Genomic DNA, 21,224 nt, shown 5'->3' with positions numbered 1-21,224 from the left:
GAAAAAATTCAAGCAAGCGCATTAGGGTTGCCTACATACGTGCACCAAACTACGCCTCCCTAGCTTTATTTGTTTGTGCAAGAAAAATTAAGGTCTGATACTTTTTGAACAGCCCTCTTATATGGGCCTGATAGATGAGTCAAGTGCATAACATATAAAGTTAAGCACTGGCGCTTAACTTTCTGCTTATATTCCGCACCACTGGCTACTTAAAATGACTCTGTTGAATATACTTATAAGCAGTGACGGCATCATTCATACATGCAAGTTTGGCCTGTTTTACCAGCTTAACTTATACCATTTGTGCCATCCATGTCTCCCAGAATGTGTCTGTTTTATGCATAGAACCCACATTGATAATGGTCTATTCATGTAAAGGGGGATAGGACTTGATATACTACTTTTTCTGTGTGGTTTACACAATCAAAGTGGTTTATATGGGGCAATGAAGTGTTAAAGTGACTTGCCTAGAATCACAAGGAGCTGCAGTGGGAAAATATAACTGGTGCCAATTGTAAAAAGCAACATACAGTCAGCTCTGATGCTGACATGGGTAATCATTGACAGGATGAAAATGAAGCTGAATTTTAGCTTTTCTAATTTATTTTGCTAATCTTGGATTCTCTGTTGTGCTCTCTTTTGAGTGTGGGGGGTTTTCACGTTTTACTTATTGGACTTCGGTAGAAGCATACTGACAAGGTACAGGATGCACTTCTTGTACCAATGATTTCGATGGAAGATGTCATTGTCTTCTATCTATCTGGTCTAGCAAGAATCAAGGAAACAAAATTAATAGGTAAGGCTAGGTTTCACCTTATGAGGACATGAGGGAGAGATTTGAGTTGTGATCAGATTTGATTCACTATTGGCAGGTTAAAGGAGGTAGGGAGCACTTTCTAATCTATATGGGATCCAGTCAAGCCGTCATACCACCCTCAACTCCTATCAGCCCACCTACAGGAACTTAACTACAGAATTTTATATAGAATACGTAGAAACAGTTGAATACATGTAACATGTGGAGAATCAGAAGAACTGGGTTTGATTCCCACTGTAGCTCCTTGTGACCCTGGGCAAGTCACTTAGCTCTTCATTGTCCCAGGTGCGAAATAAGTACCTGTATATAATATGTAAACTACTTTGATCCCTTTCCTTTTTCTTTAATGATGTATACATGTTCAGAAGTACTGGGATATGGTGGTCTTTCCAAATTAACTGCTGTTTGATGCTGACTGGCTAAATATTGGAAACAACCTCAGACCCCTCACAAAATGAGATCATTAGCAAGCTGAGTGTTGTAGGGAAAATTGGAGTGTATAGGTGACTTAGGTTGTTGCAGCATAAAGGTGTTTGAAACCCATTTGAGCAGTAGAGGAAGGGGAGTAGGGGAAGTTGATAAGAATGGATGTAATTTCTGCAAAATAGTAAATTAGATTTTTACAAAATGCTGTTCCTGGAGTGATTTTTAGAGCCCAAAAATATGATAGTTACTCCCTGCTGTCAAGGTTACACTGGTCTCCTGCCCAGACCCAGGTTTTCTTTAAAGTGGCCTGTATAATTTTCAGAAGTCTGAGACGTTTTTGGCATCCATTTTGAAAAGAAGCCTGATCGGTCGGGATACACCCTGAGACAGCATGAAATTGTGAAACGCTGGCCATCGTTGGTGTACCGATCAGCGAAGATAAACGGAAAAATTTCCTCTATCCTTACATTTACATTTTTATTGGCAAAGCATAGCACAGCATAAGGCATTAACATGTAATGAAGGTTTTTTGCCGGTGAAGTGACCGCTCGACCGCTTCTTTGAGCCATTTTGTGAGGTGGGAGGGCCCTTTCTGAGGCTTTTTCCTTCATTTTTGAATGTCGGCTTATGCTGTGCTTGTTTTACATTATTGGACATTACCACACTTTATATTGAAAGTGTTTATCTTAGTACTGTATAATTTTCAATACACTTCAAAGTTTTAGCCCAAAGTATTTCTCACGTTCCTTAGTAATTCTTCTAAACATTCATGGAGTTGGCATTATTTGTTGCTCAAATTTCCTTCGATTAGAGGAAATCCGTTTAGACAATTTTTTTTTCAATTCTTCCTTCTTATTTAAGCAACTACGAGAAGAGTGGCCTAGTGGTTAGAGCTGCTGGCTTAGCAACCTGAGGTTGCAGGTTTGATCCTAGCACTGCTCCTTGTGACCCTTGTCAAGTCACTTAACCCTCCATTACCCCAGGTACCATAGTTAGAAAGTGACCCTGTGAGGACAGAGTAGAGTACTTGATTAATATTCAATGCAAACCTCTTATTATATAGATAAATAAACCTAACAATGTATGTAGAACAGTCTCCCTATATACTTAAGATTAAGTTCTTCTTTCTTGAGCTTTCTTTGTCTCGCAAACCTTTATTTTGCAAAGCATATACTAACTATTTATTCTAGTATAATAGGTGTGTCATCCTGGACAGTAGGGTATTCTCTGCAGTGATGATGTACAAGATGCCAAGTCTTTAATAAGCAATCATAAAATATAAATATAATCATAAAACAGTTTGTATCCAAAAAGGATCCGGACCCAACACAGTCCATGTTTCGAAGAAACACTCCTTCCTCAGGGGTCCTATAATGGATCATATACAAAAAAAACCTGATGGATAACAACTGGAATCAGCGGTCAGCCACTGAGAAGAATGTAAAAGCTCCTACGCATTTCTCCCCATACTCATGAGCTGTGCAGAAGGAATCCACTGTCCCCTTCAGTTTTTCCTTCTTCATGTGAGCCAGAAGGTGTCTTTCTGATCTGCTCTCTTTATTATTTTCAGGATTTTTTAAAGTAATCAAAGAATGTTTATAAATATCGTATGATGCAGGATTAAATAAGTAACTGGAGCAACAGTTGAATAAAGTTCTGCGATCTCAAAAAACCTGAAGTGTTTCCACAATTTTGGCCACTAGTTTAGTCTCTAATCTAAATGTCTTGTTTTCTTGTCCTGTCCTCCGATGGCAATAATATGGCTGAAAGTTCTCTAAAAGGCAATTTCTGTTGGAGTAGAAGGATATATAGGTTACCTGTGAGGTTACTTAAATTGTTTAAGAAGATAGAGCATGAAAATAAGGAATAGTCTTTCTGAAGGGAAGGTGGGAAGGAACATGAAGACAGTTGGGTCGTAACATTTTTCTTATCTTTAATTATTTCCTTTTCTCTCATCAGCCAAGATGAAGACTCTTATCAAAAGTTTATTCCATTCATTGGTGTAAGTATCTTATTTGTTCCTTCCTATCACTGCTGTTTTCACTTTTTAGGGACCTGCCTTGCACACAGCTAGTAGAGGCAAATTTTATTGGGTGAAATAACAGGTGACTAGAGAGGGTTCATCATTTTAATTCAAGCATTTATATTCCACTTTGTTGAAAATAAGCTAAACAAAATATAGCTAGTATGTCTAATCAATAATAAAGGGGTGCTAAGGGTCTCTGGTTTGATCAGGAAAAAAATCATTAGATAAATTTCTTTGAGCTAAGAGTAATATGGAATGCTCTAAGGCAGGGATGTCAAAGTCCCTCCTCGAAAGCCGCAATCCAGTCAGGTTTTCAGGATTTCCCCAGTGAATATGTATGAGATCTATTTGCATGCACTGCTTTCATTGTATGCTAATAGATCTCATGCATTTTCATTGGGAAAATCCTGAAAATCCGACTGGATTGTGGCCCTCGAGGAGGGACTTTGACACCCCTGCTCTAAGGGCTTCCAGAGATCAATATCTAAACAATTATTATTCAGGCAGTCAACTGGGTTGCAGTGCACCCTATGAATAAGCAGGAAGGGACAGTGTTGCAGTTCAATTTTTTCAAGTTTTTATTAAAATTTGTTATAGCGCCAAATCAAATTTCAAGGCGGTATATATCCAAAGGTTAAAAGAACATATATTTATAAATACAGAACACTAAGTTTTAGGTTGGCGTACAAAGACTTAACTTAAGACAAACAGACAAACTGGAACAAGAGGAAGCTGGTAGTAGAGAATGACACGGTGGCGGTTACCCGCGGCTAGCCGCGTTTAGCCGCGGATAACCCGCCGAAACGGGGAACAAAAAATAGTGGCCTCTGCGGGACGGGGACAAGGCCATTCACCGCCCCGTGGAGCGGTGAATGGACTTGTCCCTGCAGTGAGGCAATCAAGATTGCGCGGTCCCTGCCATCTCCCTCCCTCCACCTCACCTTTGAACTGAAGAGCAACCGCTGGTTGAATTTCTGCCGGTCCACGCGAAGGAAAAAAAAAAAACCCTCTCCTTTTCTCCTGCTCTTATCGCCATGCTGCAGCTACTAAAGACGACAGGAAGTCTCTCCGACGTCAATTCTGACGTCGGAGAGGACGTTCTGGGCCAGCCAATCGCTGCCTGGCTGGCCCAGAACGTCCTCTCCGACATCAGAATTGAGTCGGAAAGAAGACTTCCAGCTTTAGCAGCTGCAGCATGGCGGTAAGAGAAGAGGAAAAGAAGGGAGACTTTTTTTTTTTTTTTTTTTTTTAGCGGCAGGAAGGCAGCAGGTTGGCTTTGGCTAGGGAGGGAGAAAGGTAGACAGGCACAGGCAGGCTTCAGGGGTGGGGGTGGGACAAAGTGTGGAAGGCAGTGAGAGGGACATAGGAAGGAGGCACTAGGGGCACTAAAGACATGGGAAGGAAGCACTGGGGGCACTAAAGACATGGGAAGGAGGCACTGGGGGCACTAAAGACAGGAAGGGGCACTAGGGACATGGGAAGGAGGCACTGGGGCACTAAAGACATAGGAAGGAGGCACTGGGGGCACTAAAGACAGGAAGGGGCACTAAGGACATGGGAAGGAGGCACTGGGGCACTAAAGACATGGGAAGGAGACACTGGGGGCACTAAAGACAGGAAGGGGCACTAAGGACATGGGAAGGAGGCACCGGGGGCACTAAGGACATAGGAAGGAAAGAGGGAGGGAACAGAAAGGGACAATTCTTGGGCCTGAGTGCAGAAAGGAAGAAATGAAAGAAAGGATACACAGACAGAAGGAAATGCAACCAGAGACTCATGAAATCAATCACCAGACAGCAAAGGTAGGAAAAATGATTTTATTTTCAATTTAGTGATCAAAATGTGTCAGTTTTGAGAATTTATATCTGCTGTCTATATTTTGCACTATATTTGTTTAGTTTTCTATAGTTACTGAGGTGACTGAGCTTGCGGAGATGGGGCGGAAACAGGGTTTTAAAATTTTAGTCCTAGTAGTTTGCCGGTCCACAAAATAATTCTTTTATTTCTGCTGGTCCACAGGTGTAAAAAGGTTGTAAAACACTGATGTAGAGTATGCCGGCTTTCTTTTTCGCCCAGCCGCATGCGTTCAAAAAGCCACGCTCGCGTTGATCAATCTTCTCCTCTCTTGCAACTTCCTGTTTCCGGTTGCGTCAGAGGAGAATATTGAACAAATGAGCACCCGCACATGCGGCTGGGCGAAAAAGAAAGCCGGCATACTCTACATCTAAGGTGAGATGGAGGGAGGGAGATGGCGGAACACTGCAGTCGGTCGGGTGTCTGCTGTTTTTGTATCACTGCCTGCATGCGCTCACATTCCAGATCCTCCTGCATTTTTAGTGTGCACAATTGACCTGATTCGAGCTATAGGTGAACATGGGGGACACGTCATTGAAAGGGAGGACAAGTTAATTGATTTATTTTATGTTCTGTTTTTACTACGGGGCAGAGGCACTGAAACAGATTCTCAGTGCAGTAGTAGTAGTGGCAGAACTCTCTTCTGTCTTCATGGTGTTTCGCAGTACTGAGGCTTATATGGATGCTGCGGGGACGGTGACGGGGCGGTGAATGGGATGGCAGTGGTGGTGACGGGACGGTGAAAGGGATGGCGGTGATGGTGACGGCGCGGTGAAGGGAATGGCGGTGACGGGGCGATGCAGAGGATGGTGGGCCGGGGACGGTGCAGTGACGGGGACAGATTTTTTCCCCGTGTCAATCTCTAGCTGGTAGAACTACATTATTTAAGATAGAAAGCACAAATGGTAAGAACACAAGGAAAGGGATCAGGTGTCAGATTAAGTCAATAAAGTTCAAGGAAGTCACGTCCTTAGCAGGACCGGTTATACATTAAAAGCGTCCTTAACCAAGTAGGTTTTTAATTTGCACTTGAAGCCAGGAAGCTATTGGGTTGTAGAAATGGGCAGTAAACACTGACCTACTCAAGCGGTGTAATCCTGCAATGTCACCTACTTACATAGAAACATAGAAAATGGTGGCAGAAAAGGGCCATAGCCCATCGAGTCTGCCCCTGCCAAGTATCCGCCCCTCTGAATTTACTCCCTCAAAGATCCCACGAGAGCATCCCATTTTCTCTTAAAATCCGTCACGTTGCTGGCCTCAATCACCTGCAGTGGGAGTCTGTTCCACTGATCCACTACTCTTTCGGTGAAGAAGTACTTTCTGGAGTCGCTATGAAACTTCCCTCCCCTGATTTTCAGTGGATGCCCTCTGGTGGTCGAGGGTCCCACGAGACAGAAGATATCATCTTCCGACTCGATGCGACCCGTGATGTACTTAAACGTTTCAATCATGTCTCCCCTCGCTCTTCGTTCCTCAAGTGAGTACAGCCGCAATTTTTTTAGTCTTTCTTCATACGTTAGATCCTTGAGCCCCAAGACCATCCTGGTGGCCATTCGCTGAACCGACTCGACCCTCAGCACGTCCTTACGGTAGTGTGGTCTCGAGAATTGAACACAGTACTCCAAGTGAGGTCTCACCATGGATCTGTATAACGGCATGATGACTTCAGGACTCCTGCTGACAAAACCTCTACGGATACAACCCATCATTTGTCTTGCCTTGGAGGAAGCTTTCTCCACCTGATTGGCAGCCTTCATGTCATCACTAATGATCACCCCTAGATCCCGTTCTGCCGTGGTCTTAGCCAGGGTCTCACCATTTACTTGGTAAAAGGCTAAAAATAAAACACAACTAATTTTAAAAAGCAGGATGGAAAAATGGATGACTGAATTCAGACTAAAGCTAAACTCGGAGAAAACAAAATTTTGTATAGCATCGCCACACCCACTTGACACTAAAGCATCAATGTGCATCAATAACCTTAGCTATCCTATTCAACCCACTATGAAGGTATTGGGAGTAACACTGGACCAGAGCCTGACCATGAAGGACCAGGTTGACTTCTTGATTAGAAAGATCTTTCTCACCCTCTGGAAGCTTTGGTCCATTAGAGCATATTTTGATGTCTCATCATGTAGAATTCTGGTACAATCCCTTATACTGAGTCAACTTGATTATTGTAACATCACCTACTTGACACTCTCCCAGAAGAATATGCGGCGATTGCAACTGGTACAAAATGCAGCGGTTAGGCTACTTTGTGGACTGAACATGTTTGATCATGTAACACCTTCCTATCGACTTCTACATTGGCTGCTGATGGAGGCACGTGTGAAATTCAAGTTTGGTTGTTTTTGCTTCAAGGTACTTTACAGTTTAGCCCAACCAACAGACATAAGAGAAGCTCTTATCCGAACTTTGTTTCTCCACCGGTTAGAGGTTGTAAATTTAAAAGTCATCACCAACATCTTTTCTCACATCAAGCAGCATTATGGGGTAAAGATCTGGAACAACTGCTCATGCCTACTAATTGTAGGGAATTCAGGAAACACCTAAAAACACATCTGTTCCTGAAGTACTTAGGTAACTGACCTATACAATCTTAGTCCTCAACAAATGATCTTTAGAACTGTTAATCACTAACTCTGAACTTTGTTAATTCCACTCAATTTGTAACATCTTTTAATCATTGTAAACCGCATAGAACTTCACGGTCCTGCGGTATATAAACTGTTATTAGTATTATTATTTAACATAACTTAAAACAGGAAAGAAAGCACTTAACCAACTCTACACAGTATGAGCTTGTAGTTGCAGTGAATCTGCCATTGTTGAAACTCTACTGCTTAGATGTGCTTTCTGTGTATAGGGTCAGAGATCAGACCAGGAAGTTTGCTAAAAATTTAAACATCCATAAAGCATGTAAACTGTAGGAATCCAGATATCATTATATTACATTACATTGGTGTTTTTTATTCTGCTAATACCTTGCGGTTCTAGGCGGATTACAATAAGAGGGAGATTCTGGTCATATCCAGAAGATTACAAGATAGCTTTAGTTGGAACGATTGGGCTCTGGAAATAGATTGAAGTAACCAGTAATCCTTTAGTCTTAAAAAGCTATTCCATTATTATATGAGTTTTTTAAAAAAATTTATACTCGTATGCAGCTTAAAACACTAAAATTAGCCAATATTTGGAACTTGAAGAGGAGCATCTAATTAGGTGGATCACGTTGAATGTGTAATTTTTTTTTCACTATCAAACATGTTAAAATGCTGTAAGTTCTAATGGCATTCCAACCACGGAGAAAAGCTTGTATTAGCAGCAGAAGGCTAGAAACCAAAAGAAACTCACTGGATATGAGTGAGAATTGCAAAGGAAAAGCATTTTCACCTCGGAAAATGCTATTCATTAAAAGTAATTGCATGATGTAATTGCATTATCGGACATTAGAACAAAAAGGAGCTGTACAAAAATAAAACAATTTAATAGGATTAGGAACAAGTAAAATTACATAACTAAAATCTTTAATTAGCAGGACCAGGCTAAGAAGTGGATAATAAATAATGCATAATAAATACGTAAAGGAATACTGACAAGTATGTTTTGACTGTTTCTGCAGTTAGGTCTTTTGTCCCTCTCCTCTAAAATACTATTTTTTGTCAGCCATGAAGCATTTAAAAGTCATCTTTTTTTTGTTGTTGTTGTTTTTGCACCAAAACTCCACCACAGCCATCTTAGATGTCCCAATTTTTTTTTTCTAAGTTCTCCAACTTCAATCTACTCCTCTAAAGTTTGGAGGTCGGCTCTCGGACTATTTGGAGACCTGGGAACAAATAACAACCGACCGCTGGGTCCTGGATATTATCAGAGAGGGTTGCAAGACAAAGTTCACACTCCATCTCTCTGACTGGTTCGTGGATTTATGGGCAGGCACAGCATCTCCAGATTTACTGTTGGATCTTGCTGCGATGTCTAAGCAGCAATACTTTTTGAAGGTGTGAGGTGAAGACCTAGTTTATGCTTTGCAGATATATATTAAAATAACTTCTAGTAAGTGAGTTGCAGAGGTAGACATTGCTGTAAGCTGATGTGCTCGAGTGTGATCAGGAAGCTGAAGATTAGTGTAAGGTTTAGCCCCCAAAATATAAGGATTTGGAAGGGTAATGTTGAAGCAAATAAGCCCCAATGATATAATGTGGCGGCCTTACAATCCACCAGGTCCCGGGTTCAATACCCTCGTTGAAGATTCAGTAGGAAGTAAAATCAAATGACAAGCACAGCCAGAAGTGATTACATAAAGAATATAATGTGCAGAAATAGGCTTAATATTACAGAAAGGCAATCTTTAGAAAGATACATAAGCTTTACTGGGTTACAAATTTACAGACAGAAATAGACATAAGCTTTACAAATACAGAGTGGATTCAGAGACTGCTTCTGTGCTCTTGTGAATGAGAGAGAAAAGACAGCTTCCTGAATAGGTGCTGTGAGGACAAAGAAAGAGAGGTAGAGAGAGGGGGAAGTGATGGTTCAGACTTCAGGTTCAAGAGAGAGAGAGAGAGGGGTGTTGCAGAGAGGAGGCTTTTATAGGTTGGAATCTTATTCTAAATATAGAAACTATTGTATGTCCCAGTATCTTTCTGTTTATAATTTGTAAACTGTTTGAAACAATGGTTAGTTTAATTGATAAGGAAAGTGTGACACTGGCAGGAATGGAAGATGGGATTAGTCTCTGGCTTCTTTGTCCCATTCAAGTAGCCTATCTTCTTGATAAACAATCCAGTCTGGCCTGATGCTTAATGGATGTGAATTCTATGGAGGAGCATTAAGGGTCTATCTGCATCAACATTCCAGAGTCAGTCTGATATAATGTCCATAGGCCTATGCTGACATTGGTTAGGCCAACCGAAGATGCTGACTGCTAGCAATGCTAGGCTGACAATTAGTTTGCTAACAACAAATCTGTACAGTATGCTTAAGTTAGGGTGGAAAGAAACAAAAAGCTGCAATGAGCGGCATATGTCTTTAGTGTGATCCAAATAAGAGTAACATATGCTGAAGGTCCAAGGTATGAAGAGATTCTTCTACTGGATGAAAAGGTAGCTTTGGGTAAAAATGACAGAACAATGTCTTTGGTTGATATGAGAAGATGAATTCAGAAAACTATTTTGGTGGAAAAAAATCTGATGAATGCATGATAATGAGCGATGGCCTGTAGGTCACTAATTAGGTTATGGTAATCGGGAATAGTGTTTTCTGGGTTAAGATTTGCAAAGAAATGTTGGCAATTGACTCAGATGGTGAAGTATGCCATAGAAGCCTGCCAGGCACATGTGCACAAGAGTTGAACAGTAAGTGTGGCTTTCTATGTACATGTCTGAAGAAAATAAGGACTAGAATCACTAAGCAAACCGATTGCGTACCGACCCCTTTGCGACACGATTTTACTCCGGCCCGATTCACTTACCTCTCTGCCAATCCCATTCCGATCCGCACATGCAGATGAGGGGAACGGCATGCAAAGTAGGAAAGGACACGATTCACAAAACAAATTTTGTGAACCAACTGGGCTGGCCGATCAACCCAAGAAGCGACTGCTGAGGACCAGTCGCAAATGTCCTTTCCGACTCTCCAGCTCCATTGCCATCCTGCTCTCTGCTGCCCCAAATCTCTCCTGCCTGCTCTCCCCCGAGTCTCTCCTGCCTGCCGCCCTGCTCTCCCCCGAATCGCCACCCTGTTCTCCCCCAAATCTCTCCTGCCCTTCCCCGCACATTGAGCCCATGGTTTTAACCCGCGGGTTAAAACCACGGGCTCGCAAAGAAGTTGAGAGGTTTTAAAAAAGTTTTTAAAAAGTTTAAAAAGAGGCGGCCGCTGCTGCCGGGATCAAGTCTGCCCTCCCCCCAAACCCCCCCCAAAAAATCTCCCCAACACAACAAACGAACACAAACGCATGCGCAGACCATCTACAGGGAAAGCAGATGGTCTGCGCATGCGTCTGGATCGCACACTAGCGATCCGTGTCGGCGCATGGGGGTGTTCCTCCAATCACCCTCATTAGAATATTGTTGATTGAAGAATCCATCGGACTGCCCGGATCAAGCAGGTTAGTGAATCTAGCCCTAAGTTGCCAGCACACATCTGTTGCTGTTAAATATTAGCCTTATGCAAACATTTTTTGTGAGGCTGATATTTATGACAACTGCAGATATGTGCTGGCCCTTTTATTTTATTCTGAACATTTTTGCTGTTAACCTCCCGCATGTGTTTAAAAGTTGCAGATGCTTCTTTAGCTGGAAAAGAAGAGAAATGGGGCATTTAAAAACCTACAGAGGCTGTGCACAAGTAACAGTTGATGACATCAGTTCCCAGCCCTATTACTGCATATCAAGATGCTGGCAGCGAACGCTGATTCCCAAATCTGAGAGCTGCTAGTGCTGACCTGTTTTCTATAGCGTCAGATATCAAGCAGCCTGCCCTAACATCAGCTCTTGAGCTAACACTGAGACTGTGAAGTGGGAGAAGCTACAGAGGCTGTATGATCTGTATTAGAGAATGACACGGTGATTGTTACCCACGGCTAGCTGCGGGTAACCCTCCAAAACGGTGACCAAAAAAAAAAGGTCACCGCGAGATCAGGGACAAGGCCATTCACCGCACCGTGGAGTGGTGAATGGTTAGCACGCGTGGTGAACGAACGTTCAATCCGGCAGCCCCTTCTCTCCCGCTGGCCGTCCGGCCTTGCATCTCCCTCCCTCCTTTTCCTTTACCTTCTCTTGTTGAAACTGGCAATTTCTATAAGGCTATGTGCTGTATTACAGCCGGAGCCTTGAAGTTGCATCACATTGCCTGCTGGAAAAGTCTCCTCTGACGCAACTTCCTGTTTCCAGTTGCATCGGAGGAGACTTTTCTAGCAGGCAACCCGACGCGACTTCAAGGCTCCGGCTGTAATACAGCACATAGCCTTATACAAATTGCCAGTTTCGCTACAAGAGAAGGGAAGGGAAAGGAAGGGAAGGAGGGAAATGCATGGCTGGCCGGCGGGAGGGAGCTGCTGGACCGCATGAAGGGTGCTGGGGGTGGGGGGGATGGAGAGGAGAAGACGCTGAATATGGGGACGGGGCGGTGAAAGGGACAGTGGGGATGGTGACAGTGCAGTAAAGGGAACAGCAGAAACGGGGACGACGGGGCGGTGAAGAGGATGGTGGTCCGGGGACGGGGCAGTGAAGGGGACAGAATTTTTCCCCGTGTCATTATCTAATCTGTATTGTAACTGTTATTAGGCAGTGTATTGTTCAAGATGGGTTATATTCCAGTCTCTATGAGGCAGGGAAGATAAGGTCCTCTTTGTAAGAAACAAATAAGCACAGAATATTCTATCTTGATTCAGATTAAGGTTCAGGATACTTTGTTTGCGGTACCATGTTTGGATATTTTGAGTGTGTTTTTGATTAATGCACGTTCGGTAAGGAAAAAAATAGTTACCTTGGAAGATCTTAGTCTTGTCAACCAGATTTGTTATGTATTACTGAATCATGGTTACTTGAGTCGAATGGTGTTGTGTTAAATCAATTTAGGATTCCGGATTATATGGCTTTCTCGCGCCCTCAATTGGGTAAGAAGGGAGGAAGTCTTAATTTTGGCCAGAACTAGTTTAGCTTTTTCAGTTATGGACCTTTAATGTGTCAATAGTTTTGAATTTTTGTTTCTTGTTGCAAAACAGTTTAATATTTTGCTGACTTATTGTCCACCAGAAACTCTATGCTCAAATTTTTCAAGTTTTGTGGATTTCCTATTGGCTAATAAGATTAACTCTAATAATACTGTTTTGTTAGGTGACTTTAACATTCATGCAGATTTGGCTGCTTCTGACCTTGGAGCTGGCACTATTTTGACCGCTTTAGAAAGATTAGGTTGGTCTCGGATTATATCTGATTCCACACATCAGGCAGGGCAAATTTTAGATCTCTGTTTTGTGGATTCTGTGATTACAAATACTGTTGATTCATCTGTTAAAATTGATTCCGTCTTGTGATCTGATCACTGGCTGATTAAGTTAATTCTGCCATCGAGTAACTGTAAATTACATATGTGTGAAACTGCCAGTTTTCTGACTCATCCCAAGTTTGATTTAGAGAAATTGAAACGGATTTGCTAACCACAACTGGAAGATTTGAGCACTATGGGCTAGATTCACTAAGTAAATCGATCGGTTTGCGAGCCCTTTGCGACCCAGTTTCCCTCCGACCCAATTCACTAATCTGTGTACCGATCCGATCTCGATCTGCACATGCAAATGAGGGGGAACGGCATTCAAATATAGGCAGGAAGCAATTCACTAAACAAAATGAGGGACACCAACTGGGCTGACCGATCCAAACATAAGCGACTGCTGATGACCAGTCGCTCAGGTCCTTTCCGACTGCCGTGCCTTCTGCCGCCCTGCTCTCTGCCCTGCTTCTCTGCTCTCAGCCCTTGACTTTCCAGCTCTGTCTCGCCGCCCTGCTCAGCCCCGAACTCCTGCTCTCAGCCCCTGACTTTCCAGCTGCCTCGCCGCCCTGCTCAGCCCCAAACTCCTGCTCTCAGCCCCTGACTTGCCAGCTCTGTCTCGCCGCCCTGCTCAGCCCCAAACTCCTGCTCTCAGCCCCGATCTCCTGCCCTGTTCAGCTCCGACTCGCCTGTTCCCTGCAGTGCGAGCCTGTGGTTTTAACTCGCGGGTTTAAAGCGGGTTAAAACCACGGGCTCGCGAAGTAGAAAAAAGAGAGTTAAAAAAAAGTTAAAAAGCTCTGCCAGGCACGAAGGGCCAGCGCTTGTGCAGACCATCTACAGTCAAGGAAAATGATCTGCGCATGCTCAAGGATCGCTCTCCAGCGATCTGTGCAGTTGGTGAGGAGTGTGCCAACGATCGTCCCCATTTGCATGCAGGCCTTTAGTGAATTCGTTGGCATGCATGCAATCGCCCACTGATCTGGCACGGAGAGGCAGGTTAGTGAATCTAGCCCTATGGAACTTATTAATGCAGTTGAAGTTTGGTATGATACTTTGTCAGCCTGTCTTGTCTCTTTGGCATCCCTGAAGAGGGTTAATATGAGGAGAAATCATGCTGCTCCCTGGTTTTCCAATCAACTTAGAGTTTTAAAACAGGAACTGTGGCACAAGGAATTCCAGGGCATAAATATCCTGATGCATGTACAGTGCGAGCATATAGAGATCAATTGGACATATACAAAAGTGCTATACTGGATTCTAAAAAGGAATATTTTGATGGGAAAATCAGAGAAGTGGCACCATCTTCAAAATAATTATTTAAAGTTGTTAAGAAATTGACTACAGTCAGTGACCCCATTGCAGAAGGACTGCTTTTTTTCTTGTCAGGCTTTTATGTCATCTTTTTCAGTAAAAATTCAGAACATTTTAGCAGAATTTCATGATGTAGCACTTCCTGTAGTATCTCTTCCTGTTGCTGAACACTAGACGGTATTTCATACTGTTTCTTTGAAGCAGCTGGAAACAATCAGGCAGAGTTTAAATAAGTCTGCATGACCCTTGTTCTATTGGGATATATTTATCTTTGAAGGCAGCATTGTACCATCGTTGTCTACGATTGTGACCAACTCCTTACAAGAGGGTTGTGTCCCCGCTAGATTAAAGAGAGCAGTAGTCCATCCCTTGCTAAAGTCAACAGAATGCTAAGGTGATTTCCAATTATTGCCCTATTTCTTCTGTGAAAATTTTAGAAAAAGTTGTCCTGTTCTAGCTTCAGGACTTTTTGGATGAATATAAGGTTTTAGATGACTATCAGTTTGGATTTTGCGCTAAGCATTTAAATGAGTTGTTGCTTTTATCTACCTTTGACTCTATAAGAACAGGATTTGATCATGAGGAATCATTTTTGATGATTTTCCTAGATATTTCTGCGGCATTTGATACCAACAGTCGTCTGATTTTGCTACTTAGGTTAAAGTCTTTGGGTATTGGTGGAAAGGCGTGGGACTGATTCAATTCTTTTCTGTCAGTTAGGAGTTTTCAAATTCAGCTGTCAAATGACTGTTCTGGGTGGTGCCCAATTGTTGGAGGTGTGCCTCAAGGATCAGCATTATCTTCTGCCTTGTTTAACATTTATTTGCAACCTCTCTGTATGGATCTTTCTCAGTTTGGTATCAGCTATTGGCTTTTATGCCGATGACATATAGTTTGTAATTCCAATTAGAAAATCAACTTCAGAGACTTACTCGTTTAATAATCTGCTTACAGGCAGTTAGTGATTGGATGTTTGCTAATCATTTAAAACTTAATATCAGCAAGACACAGATTTTGCACCTAGAATGTAACGAAGAACTACCAGAATTTCTATCTGAAGTTTCCTTTTGTAATGTTCAATTCCCTTTCTTGATCAAAGTACAATCAAACCTCGGTTTGCGAGTGTTTTGCAAGATGAGCAAAACACTCTCGCAAATCTTGCCTCACAAACCGAGCGTTGACTCGATATGTGAGCCCCCAAGAACTGGCATCGCCCCGCCCATCCAAACCTTACCGTGATTGGGCACCAGCATGCAGCACCAACCCACAGGACATGCTGGTGCCGAAAGAGCCTGCCGCTGTTCCCTTCTGGGCCTTGAGCATCTGCGCATGCTCAAGGCCTTCTGGCTCCCGCTCTCTCCAAGATTCTAATGAGGTTCTCAGAGAATCTCATTAGAATCTCGGAGAAAGCGGGAGCCAGAAGGCCTTGAGCATGCGCAGATGCTCAAGGCCCAGAAGGGAACAGCGTCAGGCAGCAGACTCTTTCGGCACCAGCATGTCCTGTAGGTTGGTGCTGCATGCCGGTGCCTGATCGAGGTAAGGGTTTGGGCGGACGGGTGGGGGGAGCGATGCCGGTTCTTGGGGGCGATACCGGTTCCTGGGGGTGGGGTGGAAGCACGCCCGTGGCCTCGGGGTTGGGGGGGTCTTTTTGGGATGTGGTGGGGTGGGATGGAAGTGTGCCAGTAGCCTCGGTGGGGGGGGGGGGGTGTCTTTTTGGGATGTGGAAGGAATCAGCTGAGTTTTTTTCTTTGGGGAAACTCGCTTTAATACACGAGCATTTTGGTTTAAAAGCATGCTTCTGGAACTAATTATGCTCGCAAACCAAGATTCCACTGTATTTGGGACTCTACATCTACTGTATTTCTCGACTCTACATCATCTTTTAAACCATAGATAAAAGTTGTGATACCTAAAGCCTTCTTCCACTTGAAACTTTTGAGGAGGCTAAAAGATTATTTGTCTGTGGATAATTTTTTTTCTGTAGTAGTTGCGATACTGCCACCAGATTGTGCTGCTAGATTGTGAGTCTGCCGCCAGATTGTGAGTCTACTGGGACAGACAGGGAAAAATGCTTGAATAAATTCATGTAAACCATTCTGAGCTGTCCTGGGAGAACATTATAGAAAAATGAATAAACAAATATACTGGTAGATTCCCTCCAACCACGAGACCTCTTGAGTGCTGAAGTGAAGGATAGAGACTGTTGTGACTGTTGAAACTGTTGTATTTCCTCATAGGTTGTTAAAGTGGGAATCATCGAACAGTCTCCTGCAGCTGCAGGTATATTCCTTTTTTTTCATAAATTTACTCCTGGGGGAGTTCTGCGTAACCGCACAGTACAGATTCCCCCTACCTCTGCAAAACATGCAGAATTCTGTACTTGCTGTGCAGAATTCTGCAAATATGCCCGTATCAGGTCTCTCCTTGCTGTCTCTCCTCATCCCCTGTTGAGATCATGCAGCAAGAGGAGGAGCAGGTGAATTGGCCACTTTCTCCTCCTCTACTGGCCTAAAGCCAACTGTTCATGTGAACCACGCAAGCATCTGTACTGTCCCACAGTTCACATAAGCAGTTGATTCTTGGTCGGCAGAGGTGGAAGAATTGGCCCAATATGCAGCGATTCATTTCCTTCTCGTCTTACTGTGCGATCTATACAGGAGAGGAAAACAGACTGAAAAGATGTTGACTGAGTGTGTGCCATGGAGATGAGAAGGGGGCGGAGCTAAGGTTCAGGATGCCATGATGATCTTGGGGGTGGGGGCAGGCAGTGTGCCATTTGTGTGGGAGGAGCTCAAGCTTGAGGGTATGCTATGGGGGAGGGTGGGGAGAGATACAGTGATGGTTAGGGAGGAGAAAGAATGAGAAATGGGGGTGCCTTTGGGGATGGAGCATGAGGGATGGGAGTATTGCAAAGACTTTGGGAGCAGACAGAAGAGGGATCTTACTTGGGAGTTAGAGGGTGAGAAGACTGCAGTTGGACTGAGAAAATGAACTGGGGAGGCTGATTTCAGCCCTTATGATGGAGGGAATTAGGTGTACAAACACTAAATATAAACTGTAGAATTTTAAAATATTGTGCACACAATTTTCAAAAGCTTTAGGTAAAATCACTCCCCCCCCCCCAAAGTAATATTTACAATTTAGCCACAAGAAAGAGCTCAAACACTCACCTTCTCTTTCTGTATGTCCTGTAGGAGATGGGGATGATGTCCCAATTGTGAGCCTGACCGTCCCATCCACTTCTCCCCCATCAACCACAGGACTGGTAAAGGATGTCTTAGCTACACCTCCTTCATCTCCTTCCATGACTAGTGGGATAGCTGTTGTCAGGTATATGTCCTTGGTAGCAGATGTCTTCTAGATTCATTCCTGAATATAACCGCAGAAAGGCAAAAGTAAAATTGTGCTCATTTGCTTTGGCCAGGCTGTTGGTCAGAGTCCATGTACAGGACAGCTCCTTCCACACAGTCTTTGACTTGCCTAGATGTACTGACACCCAGAGAGCACTGTGGTCCTTGTAAGGCTGTGCTTGTTATTTCTGATAAAATGGTTTTGTTTCTGTCGTTAATCCCAGCATTTCAAACAATCCCTATGGAGGAGGGGATGCCATCGGTCTGCAGGTAGACTACTGGCTTGCACAGCTGCAGGAGAAGAGAAAAGATGGGGAGAAGCGAGATGCCACCTCCAAGAACACCCTCAAAAGCATCTTCCGGTCTGTGCAGGTGTCCCGGTTGCCCAGTGGTGCAGAACTGCATGCCTGCACCACCATGTCCATGACTGTTGTAACCAAAGAGAAGAACAAGAAAGGTAAACATATCATGCGGGGGGGGGGGGGGCTCTTCTTGACCAATACCTGCTATATCCAGTCTCCTTTTCTCTAATGCCACACACTCCACTGAACAAAGGGTCTTGTCAGACACATCAACTTAAAAGGTGCATGGACTTGTGGACTGGTCCATGGACAACTCCTGATTTGTATAATCCAGCAGCACTAGGGGAAATGTGTGTTATCCACTGATAATCATGATTATTACAGTCACACAAGTGGTGATAACATAAGAACAGCATTACTGGATCATACCAGTGGTCCATGTAACCCAGTTTCCTGTTTCCAACAGTGGCCAATCCAGGTCACAGTACATGGCAGAAACCCAAATAGTAGCAACATTCCATTCTACCGATCCAGGGCAAGCAATTGCTTCCTTCATATCTGTCTCAACATCAGACTATGGACCTTTCCTCCAAGAATTTGTCCAAACTTTTCTTAAACCTAGCTACACTAACCGCTGTAACTACATCTTCTGGCAACGAGTTCTAGAGCTTGACCAGAGATTATCACTGGACAGTGCTAGACTAGGTATTATTTCCTCTAGTTTAGAAACCTCTAGATTCTAGAAGGTATATCACCTGGCACTTCACTTTCCTTGAAATCTTTTTTCTACTGTGATTGTGTGTAGGTTGAGTTATTGGCTCGCCTCTATTTATTCAATAAATTTTTATTGAGTTTTTAAGAACACATAAACAGTAACAGTAAGAAAGAAAACAATCAGGGAACACATGTTGTTTCTTCACAGAGGCCCTGGAAACAGTACACAACTCCCAACCCAACCCCTGACCCTCCCAAATCCCAACCCAAACCAGATTACATATTCAACAAATAACTGCGGGCTCTAGGAGGCATAATGTCCCAAACAGGCAACCAAATCTGCAGAAAGTGCCACCATTCTGCAGGCAAAGCTCTTTTCACATCCAATCTCTCCATGCGTAGTAAAGCATAAATCTCATTTTTCCACTTTGTCACAGAAGAGGGGCAGTCCTGTCTCCAGTTTCTCAAAATGCATTTCCTAGCCAGGAGAAACAGCTTCTCAAGTAATCAATTGGTAGCACTCTTCATGTCCAGAGAGGTAAAATTAGAAAATAACAGTATGTCTGCCCAGCAAGGCAATCTCCTGTGCAAAACCCAAGAAAAATAAGCTAAAACACATATCCAAAAAAGCTGTATGGTATCACAAATCCAGAACATATGGTACAAAGTTGCCTGTAGACAGTGGCACTTAGGACAGTGCGAAGAAGGGACAATGCTCACTGAGGTGCCATATGAAGTCTCAATAAAAACTTATATAGTAATTCCTGCAAATTGGAGGATCTGGTGTAAATTCTTAAGTTCTTTAATAATAGACACAATGCCTCACTGGTAACTACCGGATCTCTTCCAGTTTCTGCATTCCAAGTGGTTGCCATATGCTCAAAAAACAAAACCAAATTATTCAAACTCAATTGATAAAAGGAAATATTTGCCTTTGTGGTTTTAGACCAGAGGCAGGCAATTCTGGTCCTCGAGAGCCACAGGCAGGTCATATTTTCAGGATATCCACAATAAATGTGCATGAGATAGATTTGCATCTCAAGGAGGCAGTGCATGCAGATCCATCTCATACATATTCATTCTGTGTTAGTTGTTACTCCTGTTTGGAGTGTTGTTAGTGTTATGATTAGCACTTCTTAGTTCTGCTTGGCTATTTGACAGACAGGTTATGTTAGGGGCTACACAGCTATTTGTACTATAGCCAAAAGTTTGTCTCGGTCTCCATCTGCTGGTCATGGTGAGCTATTACCCATCAGTGAACTGTGCTGGTCTAGAGAGACTAAAAGAAAGAAAATTAGCAGATAAGAACCTAATTTCTCCACATCATTGATAAGACCAAGCATATTTTCTACAAGTGGCAGAATTTACTCAAAGTGCTGTGAGGAGAACTGACTAGCTTAATGGGATAGCAACACACTAGTTTTATAGTTCTTCCTCTTTCGCTTCTCTTCCCCATATGTGCAGCATTTTTGCTCCCCTCCCTCCCATCCCTTGTGCAGTAGGACCCTTGCCCAGCTTCTATCCTACCCTCTCTCCCATCCCTCGTGCAGCAGGACCCTTGCCCAGCTTCCCTTTTCTCCCTCCCATCCCCTGTGCAGCAGGACCCTTGCCCAGCTCCCCTTTCCTCCCTCCCATCTCTTGTGCAGCAGGATCCATGAGCGAAGACCCCCCTCCCCCCCGAGCATCCGCACCTGCCACGCAGCCGAATCCCCATCCTTCCCTCCCTCCCATCAGAACCCTGCCACAAGCCCTACTTACCTCCATAAGTAGCGTCGGGCCAGCAGCACTCTTAACAGGTTGCTTTGGCCTTGTCCACCTGTGAACTCTGCCGCATTACTAATGATGTCATCAGTAACGCGGCAGAGTTCACGGGCGGACAAAGCCGAAGAAGCCTATTATAGTGCTGCCGGCCCGACACTGCTTACGGAGGTAAGTAAGGCTTGTGGTGGGATTCCGATGGGAGGGAGGGATGGATACAGGTGCAGGTGCTCAGGGGGGGGAAGGCGGTGCTCGTTCAAGGGTTCTGCTGCACAAGGGATGGGAGGGAGGGAAGGGAAACTGCCAGCGAATCCTGGGACTAGGACTTATTTTTAGGGTAGGGCTTATATTAAGACCTACCTCGAAAATCCTGCTAGGACTTATTTTCAGGGTGACAGAACAGAGGAAGGGGGAGGGAGAAGAGGCAGCAGTGATGAACTCGAGGGGGGAGTTGAAGGAAAAAGAGGGAGCTGTGTTGGACTTGTGTCCTGAGGGATGCTTTGAGGGAAGGAGAGAAAGCATTATTGAACTTGTGAAGGGAGAGTTTGATGGAAGAAGATGGAGCATGGATGGTCTGGGTAGGGAGTGTGGGAAGGAAGGGGGGCCAGCATTTTATTGGGAAGGCTTGAGGGGAGGAGATGGAGAAGCATTGAACTTGTTGGGGAGCTCAG

General features: G+C 43.7%; 1 protein-coding gene across 1 annotated transcript in view; it reads left to right on the top strand.

Moving 5' to 3' along the window:
• Positions 1–21,224, top strand: part of PACS1 (phosphofurin acidic cluster sorting protein 1) — a 202,230-nt gene that overhangs the window by 167,049 nt on the left and 13,957 nt on the right. The window contains exons 19-22 of the mRNA XM_033955834.1: positions 3,203–3,245; positions 16,667–16,709; positions 17,624–17,759; positions 18,004–18,236. Of these exons, the coding sequence (XP_033811725.1) occupies positions 3,203–3,245; positions 16,667–16,709; positions 17,624–17,759; positions 18,004–18,236 (455 nt within the window). The remainder of the gene's footprint in view (positions 1–3,202; positions 3,246–16,666; positions 16,710–17,623; positions 17,760–18,003; positions 18,237–21,224) is intronic.

This window comes from Geotrypetes seraphini, chromosome 8, assembly GCF_902459505.1.
Source record: "Geotrypetes seraphini chromosome 8, aGeoSer1.1, whole genome shotgun sequence".
NCBI lineage: Eukaryota > Metazoa > Chordata > Amphibia > Gymnophiona > Dermophiidae > Geotrypetes > Geotrypetes seraphini.
The sequence above is the reverse complement of the archived record's forward strand: the minus strand, read 5'-3'. Positions and strand labels throughout refer to the sequence as shown.